Source organism: Lithobates pipiens, unplaced genomic scaffold, assembly GCF_037356315.1.
Source record: "Lithobates pipiens isolate NorthernLeopardFrog02 unplaced genomic scaffold, aLitPip1_a1.2 Scaffold_22, whole genome shotgun sequence".
NCBI classification, from domain to species: Eukaryota; Metazoa; Chordata; class Amphibia; order Anura; family Ranidae; genus Lithobates; species Lithobates pipiens.
In genome coordinates this window covers 55,648,657-55,672,769 of record NW_027507784.1, presented here as the reverse complement: position 1 = coordinate 55,672,769, position 24,113 = coordinate 55,648,657, and the positions used below count along the sequence as shown (strand labels likewise).

Below are 24,113 nucleotides of genomic sequence, written 5' to 3'. Positions count from 1 at the left end.
ACTTGGAGTGGAGATGTGAACCATCTCCATTGAGAATAATGGATTTTTTCCCCTCCAGCGTTTTGTAGCTTCAGGCGTCAAGCTACAAAACGCTCAGGTGTGAATGGGGTCTTACTGATTATAGCAGCAGTGTATGTACAGGTGCCTTGTTATGGGGACACCCCCCTCCCTTCCCCTGTCAGAATACACTGACCAGCGCTGCTGCCATTGCTGGTTTTTCAGCAGGCCTGTTAATCAGAAGCCAGACTAATGCTTGGCTTCTTTTAAACAGACAGAGCTACACACTTTCTTGCTGAACTGGACGAATTTCAATACTTGTATTCCCAGAATAAGTGTTCAGCGTCTTTTATTGTTGGTTTCCATTGTTTAGACTTTACAAGGAAAGTGTCAGAGTGACTTTAAAGCTGGGTTCACACTCGTGCGATGCAAAACATCCCATGTGATTCACACCAGATTGTTATGCAGATCAGAAGTGGTTGAAATTGCATCACATTCCCACCAAAATGGTGCAGGACCCTTTTTTGTTTGGCCCACACTGGTATCGGATCGCATGAGTGTTTACACCTATGCAAACCAATTCCTGCACCATTTCACAGTTCGCATTGCGATCTGGGGGTGTCATTAACTTTCTATTGACCTCTGAAAGGTTCGCAGAGGGCAGTGTGAACTGCCAGTGAGTGACATGAGATATGGGAACCCGTACTGGATTCGCAAGGGTTCTCGCATTGCAGCAGTGTGAACAGAGTTTAAATGCACATTTCATATTGGACAAAGATCCAGTGCCCTGAAAAACATATGAAATAAAGACTACCATCTGAGTGTGTTTTGCAGACAGGAGATCTAATAATTACACTTACCTTGCTGTCCTTTTAGTTTTAAAGCTCGCTAAAAACTGATGCAAGCTAGGCCAATATCATCAGCTGTCCATTCCAGTCCCTGCACATTATTCAAAAATAAACAGTCAAATCGAAACTTCTATAACCACCACTAATTTCATTCAAATAATGGACAGGGAATGAGCGCAGTCAGCTGACTGTACCACTGCACTTGTATCAGGGTTTTCAGAGAGCTGTATTATGGAAAGCACAAAATGGAGAAAAGTGTAAACATATCACATGTACCTCCCACACTTTCTGATACGTTGGGTTCTCTATTAAATGATTAAGAACAACAACAACAATAATAAAAAATAAGAATATTACAATTATACATGATAAATGATCATAACAATAATAATAATAATAAAAAGAATAAAAAAATGGGCTGGTTATAACATACGGAGGGAATGGCAGACGTATCGGTGTTCATTTGAGAACCATCTTTTATGGTTCAACAGGAAAGCATAGCAGTTGTTTTGGTATGGGATCCACACTACATCTTGAACTTTGTGAGGACAAGCGATGGTGTCTTGCGGTTTTTCAGCTACATGTAAAAAAAAAAAAATGCATACAGGACAATTAGTTGCTTAGTCTGTATAGCTAGCAGGTTATCCCTTTTAAAATGCATACAACATGGATGCAGAGCACAGACTGTACTTTAAGACCCCTTTCACACAGGGGCGGTGCAGGTGTTAACAGTAAAGCACCGCAAGTTTTAGCGGCATTTTACTGCTGTTATAGCGGCACTTTTTGGCTGCAAGTGGGCTACAATTTATCCTCCCCGCTAGCGGCTGAAGAAAGGGTTAATAGCGCCTGTGTTGCGGCACTGCTGAATCGATTTGCAGGCAGTTCAGCGGCGCTGTCCATTCATTTTAATGGGCGGGAGTGGTGGAGGAATGGTGTATTCACCGCACTTGCACCACCCCAAAGATGCTGCTTGCAGGACTCGAGCTTTCACACTGGGGTGGCTTGAGAGGCGCTTTTCAGGTGCTATTTTTAGTGCTAAAATGTCTAAAGGGGGTCTAAGGTTTAATGTACACAGCATGTTGTAAAGCCTCTCCTGAATGATTTAACTTGACAGATAGTAACCGCCATTTTTAAAAACGTCAGTTTTGCCGCATTTACATGCAATGTTTTTTGCAAAATAGTCAAAAATGAAAAACACCTGTAAACAAAACATGGCGAAACGTAAGTTACCGCTGTTACAGGCAATTGGCATTTCAAATGCCTCTGAACATCCGTCATGAGCGCAATTTTTTACTTTCCAAAAAATGCTTCTAAACTCAACTGCCTGGGAATGACTATAAACAACCCTGTGTACATGTACTGATAAGATAAAATAGAGGAAAGTTCAGGTGCAGCTGAAAAAAAAACAACCAACTGCTCCAAAACTTCAGTTTACCAGCACCAGTGTACCTAATAAGACCAACCACACCAAGATCTAAAAGAGAAACAATCATTCGTTTTATTTTTACTTTAGAAGATAATACTATTTTGCTCTAGATTATAAGTATCCTTAGTTTAAATTTGTTTAGGTATTTACAATTCTAATTTAAAATGGAACTTTACCCATAACAATTTGATAAAAAATTATGTTCTGTAGCAAGGCCCATACATTCCACATTAATAGTTATGCTACCAAAATTAGTTTGTGCTGTAAATTGCCTCCAGCATTGCTCCCACTTCTTCTTGCTGGAGGCTACCATTTACACCTGAGCACATATGAATTACACAGGTTCTTTTTTTTTTTTGTTTACAAACGGTTTTTATTATTTGTAAGGTCAGAGTATAAAACAGTTAAGCGAAGGTACAGGTATAAAAGCATATGATAATAACAATAAATGTAGTACAGTAATATAACAAGGATTATGGTTAAATGAATAATAGAAGAAAATCTGTAAATTTGCTCATTGTTGTAATGTTGGCTATATATAAGTGGTAGAGGTGGGAAGGGTTATATAGCGATTGATACTTGCATTTTGCGGTGGGGGGGTGAAAGACAGTAAAAAACTGAGTCTAGGTTCACCTTTTCTCACCCTATATCTCCCATTCTCTCTTAAATTAAAAGAGCGGTATCCCATGGCATCCACTTCTTTTGGTAAAGGGGCATTGAGTCGTATAGCATGTGGTGAATTCTTTCTGAAAGTTTGATGTCCTTCATGCGGTTAAGGATTTGTGGCCAAGGTACCGTAGTGGAGCGCCAATTAAAGGCTATGGCCCAATGTATTGTGCTTAGGAATGTATGGATTAGGGTAATGTTGTTCTTTGGGATATCTTGTAAAGGGAAGAATAGGAGACATATTTGGGGCGTAAGAGAGAGCTTTCTACCGGCTATTTTTTCTATAACTTTGCTGGCCTTATGCCAAGTATTTTTTATGTGAGGGCAATCCCAATAGATATGTAATAGGGTTCCCTGGGAGGGGCAGCCCCTAAAGCAGAGAGGAGAAATTGAGGGATAGAAAGTGTTAAGTTTGGCAGGTGTAAGGTACCATCTATGTAACAATTTGATGGAAGATTCTCTAATTGAGGTTGTTTTTGTGCATTTATGTAGGTTTGTAAGGATAGAGTCCCACTGTTCAGAGGTATATGTGGTATTTAGATCAGATTCCCACTGTAGCATGGGGAGTGTTTTCTCAGGCATATTGGACTCGTTTAAGCACTTATAAATCTTGGAGATTATGCCCTTATCTCGAGGGAAGGAAATGCAAATTTGCTCGAATTGTGTGTAAGGGGGGTGGAGTGTGAGTGAATAAAATTTCTGATAGAAGTGTTTTATATTGGTATAGTTCTCTAATTCCGAGGGTGGGAGATCATATCTCATTTGTAGACTAGTGAAGGTGAGAAATGAGTTATTGTGAGAGAGTGATTTTAGGTGCGTTAGATTATGTAGCTTCCAATGCGATAGAGAATTATGATCATGAGCTCTTTCTGGGGGGGAAAAGCGAGGGTCGCCTAGAAAGGAAGCAAGGGGGGGAGTATCTGAGGACAATTTAAATTTAGTGGCCTGTTTATTCCATAGTTGAAGAGTGTGAGTGACGATAGAGTTTAAATGCCTTAGTTTCTGTGGAGGAATAGATTTGGACCAGAGGAGTCCTTGTAGATTATAGGGTAGGATAGATTCTTCTTCAAAGCGGAGCCAAGGGATATGAAGTGAATGTGCATACCATTGAGCTAATTGGGTGAATCTGGCCGAAAGATAATATTGCCAGAGGTTGGGGATACCTAGACCTCCCTTTATTTGGGGTCTAAACATAAGAGAATTGCTAAATCTATTTTTTTTGTTAAGCCAAATAAATTTATTGATGTCCCTTTGTAGGGAGTCTAATGTTTTTTTAGCTAATGCGATGGGAAGAGCTCTAAAAAAAAACAATAATTTTGGTAAAATCATCATTTTCACGGCAACTATTCTGCCCGAGAATGAGATGTGGTATGACGACCAAAGTTTAAGTAGATTTTTAATCTTGTTGATTAGTGAGGGGTAGTTTGCTTGGTATAGTGATTTATATGATGGTGTAATCTGGATACCTAAATATCTGAATGAGTCCTCATTCCAGTTAAATGAGAAATTGTCTTTAAGCAAAGAAATTAAGGTTGGGGGAATATTAATCGGTAAAGCCGAGCACTTGGACAAGTTTACACAAAGACCTGTCAAGTCATGAAAGATGTCTAGGGTTTTTGTAAGGTTGGGAAGAGAGATGCGAGGGTCGGTTATAAATAGAAGCACGTCATCAGCATAAAGACTTAATTTATATTCTTTGGTTCCCTTGGAGTATCCTTTAATATCTAGGTTGTTTCTGATAGCGCAGGCTAGGGGTTCTATTGCGAGTGCGAAAAGTAGAGGGGAAAGGGGACATCCCTGTCTTGTGCCTTTGGTCAGGGGGAAGAATTCAGAATTGTTGCCAGGGAGTTTAATACGTGTTTGTGGGTTGTGATACAGAGCCTTAAAGCCATGTACGAAGTTATTGTTAATGCCATATTTGGGAAGTAGAATGTCTAGATATGACCAGGATACGCTATCAAAAGCTTTGTGTATATCTAGGCTAAGTAGTAGGGTAGGTTTGGAATGTAAGTTGGAGTCTTGAATAATGTTTGAGGTCAATCTTATGTTATCTGTAATTTGCCTGTTTGGAATGAAGCCCGTTTGATCAGGGTCAACTAAAGGAGAGATAACTCTGGATAGTCTATCTGCCAAGATACGACCAAATATTTTCAAGTCATTATCTATCACTGATATTGGGCGGTAGTTTTGGGGGGCCGTATGGTCTTTATTTGGTTTGGGGAGAAGGGACATGTTGGCTAAGAGCATCTCAGATGGAAACTGGGCTCCTTGTAAAATATTATTATATAGTTTAGTAAGGTGAGGAGTAATAATAGAGGAAAATTTTTTATAATATGACGTGGAAAAGCCATCTGGGCCAGGGGCTGTGGATGTCTTTAAGGTGCCAATAATTTTATTAATTTCAGTGTCAGTGCAAGGGGCATTGAGAGATTCAACTTGTTCCGCAGAGAGGGTAGGTAGTGTAATGTCGTTAAGCCAATCTAAAGAGGTTTGTTTAGGAGAGGGTTGTGGGGTAGAGAGGAGATTTTTATAGTAGTCTAAAAACAGTTTCATGACTTCTTTAGGGTGAGACACTGTGTTTCCAGATGTATTTCTTAATTTATATGTGTGGGGCGGTTTCATGGATTGATTTAATTTTCTAGCGAACATAGTGGAATATGAATTACTGTTAAGTAGAAACCTAGCTTTAGACCATCTAAGGGCTTTTTCAGTATCAGAAGTTAATAAAGAGTCTAGGGTTGTGCGTTTCTCCTGGATTTGTTTAAGAAGGTCGCTAGACGGGTTCTGGTTATTTCTATGATATAGATGGTCTAGATCTTTTGTGAGGGACCTGATGTCTGCTAGTTTGGACTTGTTTTTGAATGATGCGATATTAATCAAATGGCCTCTAATCACAGCCTTATGTGCCATCCAAATATTTGAAGGGGACATGTCCGGTGTTACATTATTTGCAAAATATTGCTCAAGGTGAGATCGAATTTGCTGGATGCATGAAGGGTCAGTAAGTATAGAGTCGTTAATTCGCCATGAGTGTGTAGTTTTGGCTAGACCTATGCAAGAGGTGTCAAAAGAAACTATGTGGTGATCCGACCAGGAGCATGTGTGGATGTCAGCCATGGAGGAGTTGGCAAGTAGGATTGGGGAGCAGAAGATATAGTCTAGACGGGCGAAGCTGTTATGTGGGTGGGAATAAAATGTGTAGGATTTGATGCCAACATTATGTGCTCTCCAAGAGTCTATTAATTGGTGGTTATATAATAATTTATTAAGAGACTTGGGGAAGGCTTTGGAAGATGGGACAACTCTACTTCTGTCTAGGGCCGAATGGGCCGCTAGATTAAAATCACCTCCCACAATTAAGTGCGGGGAGTGATATTTATCCAGAGTGTCAAAAAATTTATTAAAAAAGTTTGAATGGGCATTATTGGGAGCATAGATCGAAGCAATGGTGATGGAGCGACCATTAATTGAGCCTTTCAGAATTAAATAACGACTATCTGGGTCTTTATAGAGACTCTGAATTTCAAAAACTACAGAGTTTCTAATGAATATGGCGGCTCCTCTGGATTTCGTGTTGTAAGTGGTACAGTAAAATTGACTAAAGCTTTTGTCAAAAAATTTGGGGTGTTTTTCTGTTGCAAAATGGGTTTCTTGCATTAGAATTATGTCTGCCCCCAATCTTTTGTAGTGGCGAAAGGCTTTCTTTCTCTTATGAGGTGAGTTAATGCCCTGGGCATTATGAGAAATCACCCTGAGACCCATTGGGGAGGCGTTAATAGGCTACAGAGGTTATTGGATAGTGGCAGAGGGTCATGGGGCCCAGGGATTGATCTTAGGCTGAGTTGATTTGATATTGGTGATAAGAATGATTCCATCAACAAGGTATAAAGCAAGATGGAGATACTACCTAGCGAAGAGAGGAATTCTGTGGTAACTATTTGGCCAACTATGATATCAAGTGTGTATATGAAGTAATTCGTCAAAACCTTGTGTATGTATATTTTAGTCAAGCATTTAATAAGTGATATATTGTACCTATACCCGTAAACAATGTAGATTGAGGTTCTTAAAGTGTAGAACCAAACATATTCTAAGAACCTGGACAGTGTGAGTACTACCCAGCATAAAATCTTACCATCATATTGCATTAAATAACGTAGAGAATATTTGTTTGACCTATTCAAATGTGTCGAAACATAAAGAACAGTACAGTAAATAAATGAATTATAGTCATTACTAACATGGGGGTCAGTGTGAGGACCACTAACTGACCAAAAAAAACATTGTTGTGGACCATAATGTCCATAACTCACAAATGGAGCATCCTCCAAAAAAAACGTGGAAAGCATGTTCATTAGTAGAAGCGTATCCACCAGGTGAATCATGCTTATGGAGTCCTTTGTGAGTAGGGGAACAAACTAGCAGAGGCGGAGCAGAACAGCCTCAGCAAGGATTTTATAAACTATAAAAAGAGTAAACCAAGAGTGTGTCATTGCCCCTTAGAGAGAGGAGGAAAAGGGGAGAAAAAAAAATTAAAAAAAAAAAAAAAAAAAAAAATATTTTTAAAAAAAAAGTTTATCTTTAGGAAAATCCCCTTCCCTTTCTCCGTACCACAAGAGAACAGTGTCACATAGAGACATGTATAGGGGGTTATATAAAACCAACTAGAAATATCTTAACGTTGTGTAACTGCTGAATATTGATCCTAATAATACTCATATAAAGATTTAGAATCATTTGAACAATAAAGGTTATGAATTAGGGTCCAGTAAGGAAAGTGGGAGAGAAAGAGAGAGAAGAAGAGATAGAAGAAAAAAAAAAAAAAAAAAAAGGGGGGGAGGGGTGTAATAAATGTATACATACACATGAAATCCCATAGTAAAGATTATGTAAATACCGAACTAATACTTTCTGAAGGAATATAGCTGCTAAGTACCAAATGTAATAATTCAAACTTTAGTGCTTGCTGAATAAAAAACTATAAAAATTGGTCTTAGGATCAAGCGTAAGAGGAGAAAAAATAAAAAAAGGGGGGGGGGGGGGTTTCCTCCGCTCCTGTAAAAGAATGGAGATAAAGCAGTCGGCAGAGCACAAATATAGCTTCAGGGGTCTAAATTTCTGAGTGAGGGGCGCCATCTTCCTTGTCCTCGGCGTGTGGCCGGGGTGGCCCAGATAGGTGAGGTATGAGGAGTAGAAGGTGGTCTTGCAACTGTGCCCGGGTCCAGAAGTCCCAATTTTACTAGAAGATCTTTACCTTCTGAGATATTGAAAACTGTGTAAGTAGTACCATTGTGGGGGACTGTTAATTTAAACGGGAAACCCCACCGGTATCTGATATGAGCTGACTGTAATACCGATGTTATCTCTTTCATTTTGCGTCTCCTCTCCAGGGTGGCTTGTGAGATATCTGGGAATATTTGGATTCTCGAGCCATCCAATTCAATATTTTGCATGTTCCTAGATGCTCTAAGTATACTTTCTTTTATGAGGAAGTCTTTCATGCACAATATAATGTCCCGTGAGGGTTTATCTGGGGGAGGCTTGGGGCGCAGGGCCCTATGAATCCTATCGCACATAAATGAGGACGGAGGTAAATCTAGGAGGAGGTTGTGGAACAACTTGGACACCGCAGGTAACAATTCCGTGACAGACTCTGGGATGCCGCAAATCCGCAGATTGTTTCTGCGGTTGCGATTGTCCAAATCCTCCACTTGTGATTGTAAGTAAGAGTGGTTTTCTGCCAAGAGCTCAAAGTCCCTTCTAAGATCGTTGTGCGCAAGTGTGAGTTCATCATGTTTGGTTTCTAGAACATCTGTGCGATTTCCTAGAGTAGCAATTTCTTGGGTGAGTGTGTTTGTTGTTTTTTGTAGTTCACACTGTATTTTGTCTACAAGTTTTTCATAGATCTTGGTTAGACTGGAATCCAAGTCAGCCTTCGTGATCTGGGAGGGGAGATCGCTGATATTTTGTTTTGAAGGAGACTTTACTTGAGGGCCAGTGACGGCCGTGCAGGGCTGCTCCGGTGATGAGCTGGTGCCCTTTTGAGCCATGTTCTTTTGCTCCTTATTGCGTAGTGGGTATGTGGTTAATAAGTGCTGTTGCGCACGGCGATTGTACGCCTTCCTGCCCGACGGCATGCACTAGTATGAAATGTATGGATTTTTATGTGAAAAATTATTATTAAAGGCAATAGAACACTATCTGTCGTATTGAATCCTCGCTGAATCGATGGGATTATTGGATATGTATGCTGAACTGCATCGCGGCTCGTAAGCGTCCCCAATTGTATGGGAGTATATCTTTAGTCCATTTTATTTCGTGGTCTCAGGGTTATAGCCTGTGTCAAGATCCTTGTGCAGCTACATTTTGCCAGAAGAGTACTTGGGGGTTGCTCTTGGGGACCCACCGAGAGCAATTCCAGGCTGTTATGGGGTAGAGAGGGGGTGGGTGCAGCTGGAAGTGGGGATAAGATATGGAGGGGATGGAAACTTGTCTGCGCCTTGGCCTGAGAGGACCCCCCAAGGAGATGTATTGCTGTGATATAGCAGGGAGAGGATGGAAATATAATAATAATGTAGCTGGGTAAGAGTCACAGTACGGGGAGATAGTAAGGCTGTGGGTGGGTTAGGGGTGTACCAAGCTGCCCGTCTCTCACCTTAGTGTTTGAATCAGGTAGAGCTCCTCTGGTCTCCCCTGGGGCTCAGTGACTCTGCAGCTCCGGTCCTCTGATGATGGGAAACGATAGGAGGCAACCGTCAAGCCTGTCTGATGTGGCCTGGAGAAGCTGGAGCAGGCCTCAAGATGGTGGACGGCTCCCGGAGGCCCGAGAAGGCCGCAATATGGATCCCAGGGTGGACGGGAGGCCGGGGGACCTAGTGCCAGCCGGGGTGGATGATCGTTAGATCGGATGGCCCCCGCAACAAGTCCTGGATGATCCGTGGGTCTCGAGGGCCGCAAAATGACTGCCGGGTGATGAAATAGGCCGCAGGCCGGAACGCTGTGCCGGCGGACCGCCGTGGGGCAGGAGCTCTGCGATCCGCTGTTCGGCCTCGGGCACCGCCGCTGATGCTGGCAGAGGGGGGCCTTCGATGTTCCGGTAGAGCGCCTCAGGAAATGCCGGTGGATCCGGAGGCCTTGTAGGCCGCAAGATGGCGGCCGGAGATCCGGGGATGGAGATGTCCTCGGAACGGGCCGCGATGTGGTTTGGTCACCAATATGGGACAGATCAGCTCCGAGGGAGCCCAGATGCTGGTGCGGAGGGTCTGGGGGCGAATTACACAGGTTCTGAGGCTAATTTAATGCAAATAAGGCACCAAGTGAGTTTAATTACCACCTTAAATCAGCCACAGAACCTGTGTAATATGTGTTCAGGTTTAAAGGCATGAGGTGGCAACTCTACACATATATTATATGTGTACTTTTTTATTTGCTAAGCATAGCCCTTTAAGCAGTCTTTGCTACTGATGGAAATGCATACATCCCTTTACTTATCATATTTCCTACTTGTTCCTAGAGAGATATACTGTAACAATTTATAGTGATAGCAGAAAGATAAAGGGCGTTAAGCATTGTTGAATGCATCTAAACCCAAAACCAAAAATCTTATACAGTATGTTGCAGCTTACCAGCCCTTCAATGAGACGGCTACAATCGCTTTGCTTTTAATCAAGCCTTTTCCTCTATTTTTACCCAGTAATCTTGCAGATAACACTTATCATATATGGGTGGCTACACTCACTCCTCCACTGTATCTAGGAGGCAGGCATGGTTATTACCTGGGCTGGATGGCAAACATCTACCTTTGTTCATCTCCCATACATGAAGGTTTATGTAATTAGTAGTTAAAAGCAAAGAAAAGATTGTTGTAAAGTCTGTTCAGCTCACTAAGTTACAAGGACACTGATTTTCTGGCAAGATTAACAGGTATTTTCAGTACTTGCTGAAAAATGAAAATAAATGCAGCCATCAGCTCTAAGATGGTAAAGCGTACAATTTTAATTTCTTGTTCTTGGGTTTGGTTCCCTTTTAAAATTAGACAATGCCCTCAGACCTGTACATCAATACTGAAGTGCAGCTATTCAGAGTAAAAAGGGGTTAGGAGGAAAAAAACAAGTAAGCAATTTTGGAAATAATTTGTGTTAAGAAAAAAAAAAGAAAAAAAAGAAAAACACAATCTTACCTGTTGGTACATGACAAATAGCCCCAGGCAGTTCATCATCACAACTCTTTGTTTTCCATGTGCCATCAACATCTATGAAAACACACTCTTCATCCTCCTGCACACCCTGTGCCCACCGGTTCAGGGTAACTGCGCTCCCATCCTGCCATCTGTAGTGGACTCCATCCTGAGATAACATGGCAGACACAACAAAGGGAAATATAAAATACAATACTTTTGATGACAGTGTATATACATTTCATCTGTGTGTTTAGTTGTTAGCCCTAGCTCAGTTTTAACCACTAGGCGTCCACGCTATAGCCGAATGATGGCTGCAGCACGGACGCCAATTGCCAGGACGTCCCTGGATGTCCTCCTGTTTACTTCTGCGTTGCACGCTCCCGCGAGCGCGCATCGGGGAAATTCTGTGCTCGCCGTGTCCCTTGGATACAGCCAGTCACAGATCACTGTAAATGGCCAATCACAGCGGCCGTTTACAGCGCAATCGGCGTGTCCAATGAGAGATGATCTCATATGTAAACATATGAGATCATCTCTCATTGCCGGCTCTCCCTCCTCACACAGAGACAGCGTGTGAGGAGGGAGAGATGAACGCTGCAGCGTGAGTAAAAAAAACTAAAAATAATGAAAATGAAGTGCCCACATGTCCCCACTGTCAGTGCCATCCATCCCCACTGCCATCTGTCCCCAGTGCCACATATAAGTGCCATCTGTCATCAGTGTCACGTGTCATCAGTGCCACATATTAGTGCCATCTGTCATCAGTGTCACGTGCCATCTGTTGTCAGTGTCACGTGTCATCAGTGCCACATGTCATTGTCCTGGTGCTCCAGGGCCTTCAAAAGTATGATAGGTAGTCAAGAAGTTATTAATGCTCCTAGAACACGTGATGGTGCTCCCTGAATGTTGGGCCTCTCTAAGTGGCTAGGCTATGGAAAAGTCCCACACGTGTGGTATCACCATACTCAGGAAGAGTATCAGAATTTATTTTGGGGTGTCATTTGTGGTATACACATGCCATGTGAGAGAAATAACATATTACAATGAAAATTTTGTGGGAAAAAATAAATAAAATAAAAATCTTAATTTTGCAAAGAATTGTGGGGAAAAAATGACAACAACATCAAAAACCTCACCATGCATCTTACTAAATACCTTGAAATGTCTACTTCCCAAAAAGGGGTCATTTGGGGGGTATTTGTACTTTCCTGGCTCGGGTGGCAAGAAATGACCACCAGTACTTCAGGTGTGATCATTTTTTTATGATTTGCACCATAGCTTGTAGACGCTCTAACTTTCACAAAGACCAAATAATATCCACTAATTTGGGTTATTTTTTACCAAAGATCTGTAGCAGTATAAATCATGGCCAAAATTTATGAAGAAAAATTAATAATTTGCAAAATTTTATCACAGAAACAAAGAAAAATGCATTTTTGTTCAAATTTTCGGTCTTTTTTCATTTATAGCGCAAAAAATAAAAAACCCAGAGGTGATCAAATATCACCAAAAGAAAACTATGTGTATGTAAAAAAGGACAAAAAAAATAATTTGGGTACAGTGTTGCATGACTGAGTAATTGTCATTCAAAGTGTGAGAGCACCGAAAGCGGAAAATTGGTCTGGTCAAGAGGGTGGTTTAAGTGCCCTGTTCAAGTGTCAAGTGGTTAAACAAATTATTAAATAAACCTTCAAATAATAAAAAGTAAAAAATATCAGGCGCAATTTCATGAGGTTGATACTCACGGCAGAAGGGCGCAGGGGAATCCCCCCCCCCCCCCGCCTTTTTTCTCTCCTTCCCCTTCACCCTGCTCTGTTCCCTGCACTATTATTGCCCCTGACAATATGGGCATAAATGGCTCCCTGGGTGAGGTGTAAGTGGGCCTAGCAGAGTGTGGGGCATACTTCAAAACCTGGTCGATGAAGCACCATACTCTTCTAGGTTGCTAAATAATGTGCAGTCCATCAATATTTTTGTTACATACAGTTTATATTTAACTTACGGCTTTGAGAAACTGCACTCCCAATTTTACTGTCGGAGGACCTAGCTGATGTTTATGTTGGAAGTCCCATCTTTTAGAATTTTGATGTTTACTGACTGTACTTTTTGTGATATCATCTTGTTGTCTTACTTCGCATTGTAAATAAAAGCATATTGAAAGCAAATAATAAAAAGTACATTTGTCATAGACGTATGAGGGCTGCTATTGCTAGCTTCTAAAAATGTTAGTTTCCTATCCTATATTAATTGACTCACTTAGATTTTTACCTTGACCTACTGACTTTAGTCACATTGACATCATTGACGAACAAAGTAAAAATATTGTGTCAGAGAAACGTCAAATCCCTATCCACATGCTTGTTCAAGTCAAGTATCTCAGAAGATATGAAGTAAAAGGGCCAGTATAACAACTAGAGTACTAGCATTTTCAGAAAGAGCAAGTCCCAAACGGCACCCTCCATGTTTCTTTCATAACAAATTTATTTTACCAAGAATAAAGACTTACATCCCTGCTAGAGAGTCCAATCCAAAATGGCAGATCTGCCTGCTTAACGGTGACGGCGAGAAAGGATAACTGGTATTGGTCGGTTATACTGACTAGTTCCATTTTTTTGCTTCTACATTCTTCTAAAGCCATATACCAAGTCATGTTCTTCTGAAGGATTTTATACGTCTTCTCTTTGAAGCTCACCTCTTCTGGAACAAATGTTGGCACATTGGTCCCAGTATTATCTGGAATGTTTGAGAAAAAGAAATGCTTAGCGGCTGTAGAATGGTTACTAAGAAGGGAGATTGAGACCTATCAGCTTCTCCTTGCTGCTAGGGAAGGACGGAAGATTGGAAGGAGACATGGATTTTTTAAAGGGGGGGGGGGGACAAACTGTTTTTTAGTCAGGCATTTTCAGCAAAAGGAAAAAATGCTTCACGTGAATTCAATAAGAGCGTTAAAATTGTTGTAACACCTCACATACAGTTAGGTCCATATTTATTTGGACACAGGCACACTTTTCATACTTTTGGCTCTGTATGAAACCAGAATAAAATTTAAATGAAACAGAACAGAAACAGAATAAAATTAAAATGAAACAATCCAATGAATCTGAAGTGCAGACTTTCAGCTTTAATTCAAAGAGTTAAACATAAATATCAAGTACACATTTTAGGAGCTGCAACCATTTTTATACAGTCCACCCATTTTCAGGGGCTCAAATGTACAAATGAATATAATCAAATAAAATGTTAATTTTTAATATTTTGTAGAGAATCCTTTACTGGCAATGACTGCCTGAAGTTTGGAACCCATGGACATTACCAAAGACTGAGTTTCCTCTTTTCTGATGCTTTGCCGGGCTCTAACTGCAGCGGTCTTCTGTTATTCTTTGTCTGTGGGTCTTTCTACCTTTAGTTTTGCCTTCAGCAAGTGAAATTCATGCCCAATTGGGTTGAGATCAGGCGATTGACTCGGCCATTGCAGAATATTCCACTTCTTTTCCTTCAAAAGCTTCTGGGTTGCTTTTGCAGTGTGTTTTGGATCATTGTCTATCTGTACCGTGAAACTCAATCCAATCAACTTTGCTGCATTTGGCTCAATCTGGGCTAAACACTGCAGAATTCATCCGGTTGCTTCTGTCACATCATCAATCAACACAAATGACCCAGTGCCACTGGAAGCCATGCATGCCCATGCCGTCACACTGCCTCCACCATGTATTACAGAGGACGTTGTGTGCTTTGGATCATGAGCTGTTCCAAGCCTTCTCCACACTTTTTCCTTCCCGTCATTCTGGTACAGATTACCGTATATACTCGAGTATAGGCCGACCCGAATATAAGCCGAGGCCCCCAATTTACCCCCAAAAAAACTGGCAAACTTATTGACTCGTGTATAAGCCGAGGGTAAGACATGCCTGTCCATCCCTGTGTGTGTGTCCGTCCATCCCTGTGTGTCCGTCCATCCCTGTGTGTCCGTCCATCCCTGTGTGTCCGTCCATCCCTGTGTGTGTGTGTCTCCATCCATCCATCCATCCCTGTGTGTGTGTGTGTATCCGTGTGTGTGTGTGTGTGTGTGTGTGTGTGTGTGTGTGTGTGTGTGTCCAGCCTACCTGTGTCCTGAGCCTTTGTCCCGAGCCTCCGTCCCGTGCCGAGCCTCCTTGCCTCCGTGCCTCGCCGCCGTGCCTCGCCGCCGTGCCTCGCCGCCGTGCCTTGCCTCCGGTCCCGTCCCGTCCCGTCCCGTGCCGTGCCGTCCTGTGCCTTGCCTCCGTCCCGTGCCCTCTTCGTTCGTCGGCGGCCATTGTAAAATTCAAAAGCTGCGCCGCCGCCTTCGCCTGTGATAGGCGGAACACTGAATTTCCCAGCAGCCTGTGTTCCGCCTATCACAGACGTCGTATCATCCTCGTCCGTAGTACGAGGATGATACGAAGTCCGTGATAGGCGGAACACAGGCTGCTGGGAAATTCAGTGTTCCGCCTATCACAGGCGAAGGGGGAGCCGGAGGCGCGGCTTTTGAATCAGAATGGCCGCTGTCTGTCTGCTCGACACGCTGATCGAGCGGGCAGACAGCGATGACTCGAGTATAAGCCGAGGGGGGCACTTTCAGCCTCAAAAAAGAGGCTGAAAATCTCGGCTTATACTCGAGTATATACGGTAATCTTAGTTTCATCCGTCCAAAGAATGCTTTTCCAGAAATGGTCTGGCTTTTTTTTTTTTATTTGGGCAAAGTCTAATTTTGCTTTTCTTTTCTTCAGGCTTATTAATGTGGTGAAGCCTCTATTTGTGAAGTCTTCACTTGACTGTAGACTTTGACAATGATACACCCACCTCCTGGAGAGTGTCCTTCACTTGTCTGGATGCTGCGAATGGGTTTTTCTTTACCATAGAGAGGATCCTGCCATCATCCACCACTGTTTTCTTCAGTGGACATCCAGGCCTTTTTAGGTTGCCGAGCTCCCTCCCCAGTGCATTTGTCTTTCCTCAGAATGTACCAAACTGTTGATTTGGTCACAACTAAGGTTGCTGCCATATCTCTAATGGATTTGTTTCCTTTTTGAAGCCTTGCAATGGTCTGTTTCACTTACATGGACAGCTCCTTTGAACGCATGATGTAGGTTCACAGCAATAGATTCCAAATGCAAATACCATACCTAGAATCAACTCCAGACCTTTTACCTGCTTAATTGATAAAGAAATAATGAAGGAGTAGCCCACACCTGGCCATGAAACAGCTTTTGATTCAATTGTCTACTTTTTGGCCCTTGAAAAAGGGGAAATGGCTATTCTTAAGCGCTATAATTCCTAAACCCTTCCTCCGATTTGGATATACATATCCTCAAATTAAACCTGAGAGAGTGTGCACTTTCAGCCCATATCCATTAAATAACTATAGCTTGAATATGTTTTGGTAAATACTTGAAAAAAACTAAAATTGTGCCTGTGTCCAAATATATATAGACCTAACTGTATACTCTGAAGGGACTATCCTCAGGTGATACATGGGAGATAAAAAAAAAAAAATCTCCTGCATAAGTTGTACATGTTTATCTGCAGCTTCTCTAAATATGTTCAAAGTGGTGAATTGATAAAGCTTGTCTGAGAGTTCAGAAAAAAATGCATTGCATATCCCCATATTATGGAATGTTCAAATGTACTTGTATTTGATCAATAAAATTAACATGTATACTCTATGCAATATCTGTCTGCAGTGACATCCCTCATTTAAAGTCCTACTACTTTTCTCCTCTGTTTTTATATGTATACAAGGGATGGAGTTTTGTCATTGCAGTGGTGGTCAGGTCACACTACTTTTTTGTCTATAATTCTTGGGTGAAAGACACCCGTTTCACATAGTGACCCGCCACAACTTTTTACCAATTAATTACCATACACAGCCTTTCCACACTAATAGCATATTGTACTCATACATTTTTACCTATACAGAGTGTCTATTGTTCTATATGATCAATATCCACATAGTGGCTGGCCCAAATCATGGATGGGGGGCATGCACACCTTGTTCGGGGCTGTGATGCATACAGTATACATCTCTACGTAATTACGTACAATAGATACTGTGGGCGCGAGCTGATTAGACAGAGGGGGAGCCAAATCAGCGGGTCAGGCAGACGCGATGCCTGCAGAGACCCGCCGATCGTTCCCCAGAGAGGGCAAACGTGATCTGCCTATGTAAACAAGGCAGATTGCCATTCTGACAGGAAAGTACACAGAGATCTTGTGTTCCTGCTTAGCAGGAACACGGATCTGAGTTCTTTCAGTCAGTCCATCCTCCACACAGTTAGAAAGCACCCCCTAGGGACACACTTTGATCCCTTGATCGCCCCTGGTGTTAACCCCTTCCCTGTCAGTGCCATTAGTACAGTAACAGTGCATATTTTTAGCAGTGATCACTGTATTAGTGTCCCTGGTTCACAAAAAAAAAAGTGTAAAAAATGTCAGTTAAGTGTCCCATTTGTCAGCCACAATGTCACAGTCCTGTTAAAAATCGCTGATTGCCGTTATTGCTAGTAAAAAATAAAAATAAATAAAAATGCCACAAAAATATTCCATAGTTTGTAGACATGATAACTTCTGTGCAAACCAATCAATATATGCTTATTGGGATTTTTTTGGACCAAAAATATGTAGAATAATACATAATGGCCTAAATTGATGAATACATTTGATTTTTAAAATTTTTCTCCCCAAATTTGCACTTTTTTTGGTTTATAGTGCAAAAAATAAAAACCGCAGAGGTGATCAAATATCACCAAAAGAAAGCTTTATTTGTGGGGAAAAAAAAAAGGACATCAATTTTATATGGGTACAGTTGCGCACGACAGCTAAAGTAACGCAGTGCCCTATCACAAAAAATGGCCTGGTGAATAAGGGGGTAAAACTGTCTGGGGCTGAAGTGGTTAAAAGAAAGCCAAAAGTGACAATAATACCTCTGGTTGTTTGGCAGACTGTCACATACTGCTTGTCTGAGCAAGTTGTGAAATCCCATGTTCCAACAAATGACGACTTTGGATCATTCAGGAAAAACACACACTGCTGTTTCTCCTTATATGACTGCATGTAGGGGGGGGAAAAAAAATAGAATTATGTATAGCTAAGAAATGCAGCCTTGATTAAAACGAAACCATCAATATAAAAACTTTCTACTTACACGAGTGTCAAACCCCTTTAATCTCCTTTCCAGAAGCGGCATGAAGTTTGTGTAAGAGACAGGAGAGCCATCAATCCAACTGTTTATTGAGGTATTCAAAAAGAACCGTAGACCAAGCCAAATCTTTTGATTTAAGCCTGAACTGAAGAAGTAGGTAATGAAATCTGCAAAGAGAACGAAACCAAAATTACAGCTAAGATAAGTTACATCCACAAGATTTGTTGTTAAATCTGGACTTTCAAATGAAAAACATAATAAAGGAAACTAAAACATTTCTGTATAGGCAGCATGGTGGCCTGGTGGTTACCATTAGTTAGAGGTAATCGGTTTAATAACCACCAGGAACACAACCTGAATGGTTTTATCCTTTATTTGTATATCTACAGCTTACTTCTATTTCCCTGAACAACTTTGAGGTTCGAAAACATACTGTGTGAAGTACATTTACTTCCTTTAATTCTGTAAAATGTAGTCCCCATGCCTTGTGGGTAGGCACACCTGTGTCACACATTTCACAGAGCCTGCCTTCCGAACTACAGAGGTGACGAGAGGAGGAGTTTCAGGAGGCTGGGTCAGTACAGGAATCACTACCTGTATGCATCACGGTACCATGGGACATGTAGTCCTTAGAAACAAAGTAAATAGCCAAGGAAAAGCTTCAAAGCATGCCAAGGAATCCAGGAAATGGTGGAAAGAGAGGGCCAGCAGACCAGAAACACACAACATGAAAGGAGTAGGTAAGCTTATACTGCATTGTCAAAAATAATCATTGTTTGCATTGCTATTACAATGCTGATATTAAAAAATGAAAGTATGTTTGACGTTAGATCTTCTTCTACATTAATGTGGGCCATAGTGTTAAATCCATAGAAAAAAAAATATTAAAGCATGTATAGTCTCAAAAAAAATGAGTTTTTATCAGGTAATAGAAATAACTATTACAATGTCATTGTTCTAAAATTAAAGTGTATGCTGTAACCAGAGATTTCCTTTAGGCTAGGTCCACACCCCTGCAGACTGTGCAGTCAGTGTTTGCTTGTGCACAGCAGTCCATTCATTTGAAAGGGCTGCTGTGCCACGTGAACGTCACAAAAAAAGGTTGCATGCACCTTTTTTAAAAAGTGGCTGCTGGGAAACAGCATGGTCTTCTTTGACCCTGCAGTTTCCGCACCCATGATCATGCTGTGGGCTGAGATGAATGGCAGCTCAGTGTGTCTCACAAGAGCAATGCGATTCCCACACCCGCTAATGGAATGCACAGTGCGGGCTAGTGTGAGCCTTAAGCAGCATACACACTATCAGTTTTTCCTTCAGAATAACCAAAGCCATACAATACTAAGTCAAACCTTAGGAGTTTCAATTTGTATGCAATCAGGCAGGCCTTTGCACTACATAGTTTCGGTAAACCTGAAGGAAAAACTCAGCAGAAAAACTGATAGTGTGTATGGGGCTTTAGAGTGGAACGCTAGACAAAACTTTTTTTTTTGTTAATTTTGGGTGAGGGAGGGTCATAACACTTGTCAGTTTATTGTTTGACATTTGTAACCCATTGGAGACATTTTTCTTCACTTCCTGTGCCATAGCCAAAACAGGAAGTGAGAGAAAATCCCTGCAAATTAAGGGAATCCCTTGGGCACCCTCAGGTCACCAGAACTAGTTTCCCCATTGGAAGATTTCCCCTCTATTAATTTTCTGAAAATGAATGGAAAGGAAACTGAGGCATCTGAAGCATCGTAAACAGAGGTTACGATTTTTCAGTTATGTGAATGGACAGAGTCAGTGATCACAGAGTCTGTTCATTCAGGAAAGGAAGGAGCCCCTACTCCACTCCCCATCATGACAGATCAAGGACAGAGGGGGCAGAGGAGGGAGGAGGACCCGGGGGGGGGGGGGGGGGTGTAATGGAGGAGAACAAAGGGGGACATGGAGGAGAACAGTGGGGGACACGGTGGAGAACAGAGGGGGATGTGGAGCGCACAGAGACGGACTGGAATAGGATATGCGGACAGTCAGGGTGACTGGTGTGGCGGTGGAAGTTACAAGCACCGATGACCCATGTATAGATTTCAATAAAGCAGCTAAAAGATGCTGGGGGGGGGGGGGGGGGCGTTTGTCAGGCTTTATTGAAAGCTATACAGGGGGATTAGTACTTGTAACTCCCCCCATGATCATCCCCGACTACTCAGGTATCAGGTGAAGCAATCATTTTTATGAATGCCTTCCATTCATTTATTCATTGTGTACCACTGTGAAGCTGAGATTGGCCACAGTTATCACACATGGTACATGTGCACTGTGATTGGCCCGGTCTGTATCATATGATCACTGTGACCAACACAACAGTGATCAACACAACAAATGGCTATGAATGAAAGCCATTCATTGTGTAAAAATGTCATGTGATTGTGGAGATTGGTCATATGGCACCAGTCCGGTACAGTGACCTGTCAACTGCTGTGTCCGGTGGACACAGCATGTGACAGAACACGCTGCAACGCGAGCCAGAGGGCACGCATGAGGTGTGATCCTGGAAGGAGGTCATATAATGTCCACCCAGGATGGGAGAGCTCCCACTGGGCTGTCATATGACAGTTGGCTGAGCAGAAAGCAGTTAAATGCCTTCTCATGATTGCTAATACTAATTTATTCTTTGACACTAGAGTGGCCCCTGAACCCTTTTTACCCCAGAGAAAACCCTAAAATTGACAGGTTTGAGATAACACTTGGAAAACCAATTCATTGGAGGTCAATCAGGGCTGGGATAAGAGGTGGGCAGGAGAGGCAGTCGCTCAGGGTGCAGGGGTAGGGAAGGGCGCCCCCTCGCCACATGCAAGCTTTAGATCAGTGGCTAGCAACTAGTGGGCTTCAGATTCTTGTCTGCTCTGACAGTTACTGTTCCCACACTGTGCCCACTCTCCACCCTATCCACCCACAGCTGACACAAAAACACACTGTGCATGTGCAACTATTTTCTAGCCACAAGAAAACAAGCAACTGGCCACATGGGGGCAAATGCACACTCCATGCCATTCACGGACAGCAAGAGCAAGGGGGCAAAGAATGGTCACAAAGTGGTATACCCATTCTACACCATGCATTAGGAGAGGGGCACAGTTCTGCATCCTTGTACTAGGTGCTGTACGAACCAGTCCCAGTACTGGTGTCAATGGCAAAATGTCTTACACTAGTGGTCAATAAGAAGAATGCAACCCTTACAGTGATGGTCAGAGTGCCACCTTTCCAGACAGTTAAAAAGATTTGGTGTCATGAAGCTGGCTCTGCCAAGTTGTGTTGGCCCTGGAACTTTCCAGGCACCATCAAATGGAAGGTCAATCAGCCTCAAGGAACCTCTAGCAAGCTCTGGAGGAACCCTAGGTGGAATAGCTGCTCTAGAGTAGAGCATAAACAATTATGATACACTCTTAGACCCCTTTCACACCACACCGCCCATTGCGTCGGCGGTAAAACACCGCTATTTTTAGCTGCGTTTTACCGCCGGATTTGCGGCGGATTTTGGGCGCTAGCAGGGCGCTTTTACCCCCGCTAGCGGGTGCGAAAGGGTTAAAACCGCCGGCAATACGCTGCAATAGCGGCGTTTTGCCGGCGGTATTACAGCGCTGCCCCATTGATTTCAATGGGGAGCAGCGGTGGAGGAGCGGTAAACACACCACTCCTTCACCGCTCCAAAGAAGCTGCTGGCAGGACTTTTTTCTGAAGTCCTGCCAGCGCATCACTGTAGTGTGAAAGCCCTCGGGGCTTTCACACTACATACAATGGTGCAGCTTCTTTAGGGCGGATTGCAGGCCTATTTCTAACGCTATAGCGCCTGCAAAACGCCCTGGTGTGAAAGGGGTCTTAACTTACTGCCCATTAAACAATGGAGTAGAAGTTATTACTTTTTTTATATAAACAAAATCTTTATATATTTTTCTAATTAGAACATAGAGATCTCCTCAGCAAGTTGAAAGGCAGCCATATACAGAGAAACAGTAGTATTATATGAATATCAACACAATCAACAGACAAGATGTGGTAGGAAATAAATGTCTTCCCAAAGCACCTTTCATAGTCACGTAGAACTAAAAAAGCCCGATGAGGAAGGATTCGAAAAATAACATCAAAGATAGTAAACGCATCTAACAAGTACAATTTACCCTGGTCATGTTGGCTTGAAATTGTAGGAAGCGTTCCTCCATGTTTATGGCAGTAGTCATTTGCAACAGTAAATTCCACATATTTTGGAAGGACTTTTAAAAAACACTGTAAAAATGGAAAGTAGACCAATAAAGGTTATATAATCACAGTGCCATATGTAAAGTCTAAATATAAACTTTTCATATCAGACCCTTCTAGGCAGAAAAAACAGCTTACACTCTAGAGGTTTTTTGTTTTTTTTGGTGTACCTTTTGTTTTACACTTTTTTCCCTTTACATGTATTACTATAACAGAGTACCAATAGCTCCCTGTGTGATTGCGTTTTTACTCTAAAAGGATCTCTTTAATTAAATATCAAGGGTTCATTGGACCCCTGATGTCTCCCCTGCACTCCACTAAAGTCAATGGAGTGCAGATTGCAGAAAGACAGCAGAAACCAGAATTGACAAAACCCTCAATTACTTCCAGGTTGTTACTAGCTAAGAGAGATCAGCAAATTGGGTGGTGTCTGTTGTAGCCGGGAGTATAGGTGTAAACCCCAGTGCCATTGCTGGCATATGCAATAACATAAAATGCACTAAACTCCGCGACACCCCTCCAACCTCTTCAGGTGTAAAACACTTGGTGCCTTCAGGTATGGGGGAATACATGACGACATTCCATTTGACAGTACTCTTGCCTAGTGGCCGATTGCTAGGCCCTGAGAACTACAACATAGAAAGAAGGCTCTCCTCTAGGCTCAGACCCTGTATATTGTGGTGTAGGCTGTGACGCAGACAAGAGCAGCCAGGGACCACTTGGGAGGGCAATATCAGTAGTAGGAAAGTTATGGAGAAATTGCATACTTCATATTTCCTTATTATTGTAGGCTCACAATACCTAAAACTGAATTCCAAACCTGGCTAAGGGGCCATACAGGACAAAGTTTGGTTACCTTAGCTGACTCATACCAAAGGCATGCCACTGCAAACTGACCAGGTCCTTAATAATCTTGCTCTACTGAGAATTGGTAATTTCTTACACAGAAATCCTTTATACTATAGTTAGAACTTGGAACAGTCGGTCTCATATCAGGGCTTGAAATCATGCATGCATTTGATCAACTGTGTGCCACGCTGTGAGAGCAGATGGGACTCCGTGGCAGGAAAAGCATCTTTAGTCAAGTGTTCTTGTTTTTCTATTTTCTAATATACATAATATTAATATCGAATATTTTCTAATATCCGTATCGGTAATTACTTATAATAAATGTTATACTTATAAGTATTTGTGTGATTTCTTTGCACATATTGAATACAACCCCAAAAACTTAAACAATAACATATCCATGATACAATAGAGGGGAGACTGCCCTTTAAAGATATTGTGTCCAATTAAAGTGCTAATGATAAATGGTTATATAAATACATACTTACATGTTTAGCAGGTATACAGACTCCAATTTCCCCCACACAATGTTTTAAGTAATGCACATATTTCATACCTTGTTTTCAAATGCAGTCCAGTTTGTGGGGCAACTTCCATTATATTTGTTCATTTTTGGGGTCTCTATTTCAAGTAAGGAGATGTTTTTGGTTCTGCATACAAATGGGAGCTTTTCATGGCAGTTAATGCCCTGAAAATAGTCTGCAGGAAGCAGAATTCTCAATTAAACACAGATTATAAAATTGATTATCGGTTCAT

At 41.9% G+C, this 24,113-nt stretch overlaps 1 protein-coding gene across 1 annotated transcript in view; it reads right to left on the bottom strand.

Moving 5' to 3' along the window:
- LY75 (lymphocyte antigen 75) overlaps positions 1–24,113 on the bottom strand; it is a 200,633-nt gene that overhangs the window by 42,212 nt on the left and 134,308 nt on the right. Inside the window, exons 22-28 of the mRNA XM_077447606.1 lie at positions 23,914–24,056; positions 22,430–22,535; positions 18,276–18,439; positions 18,055–18,178; positions 13,623–13,849; positions 11,117–11,282; positions 1,279–1,422 (exon numbers count right to left, since the gene is read on the bottom strand). Of these exons, the coding sequence (XP_077303732.1) occupies positions 1,279–1,422; positions 11,117–11,282; positions 13,623–13,849; positions 18,055–18,178; positions 18,276–18,439; positions 22,430–22,535; positions 23,914–24,056 (1,074 nt within the window). The remainder of the gene's footprint in view (positions 1–1,278; positions 1,423–11,116; positions 11,283–13,622; positions 13,850–18,054; positions 18,179–18,275; positions 18,440–22,429; positions 22,536–23,913; positions 24,057–24,113) is intronic.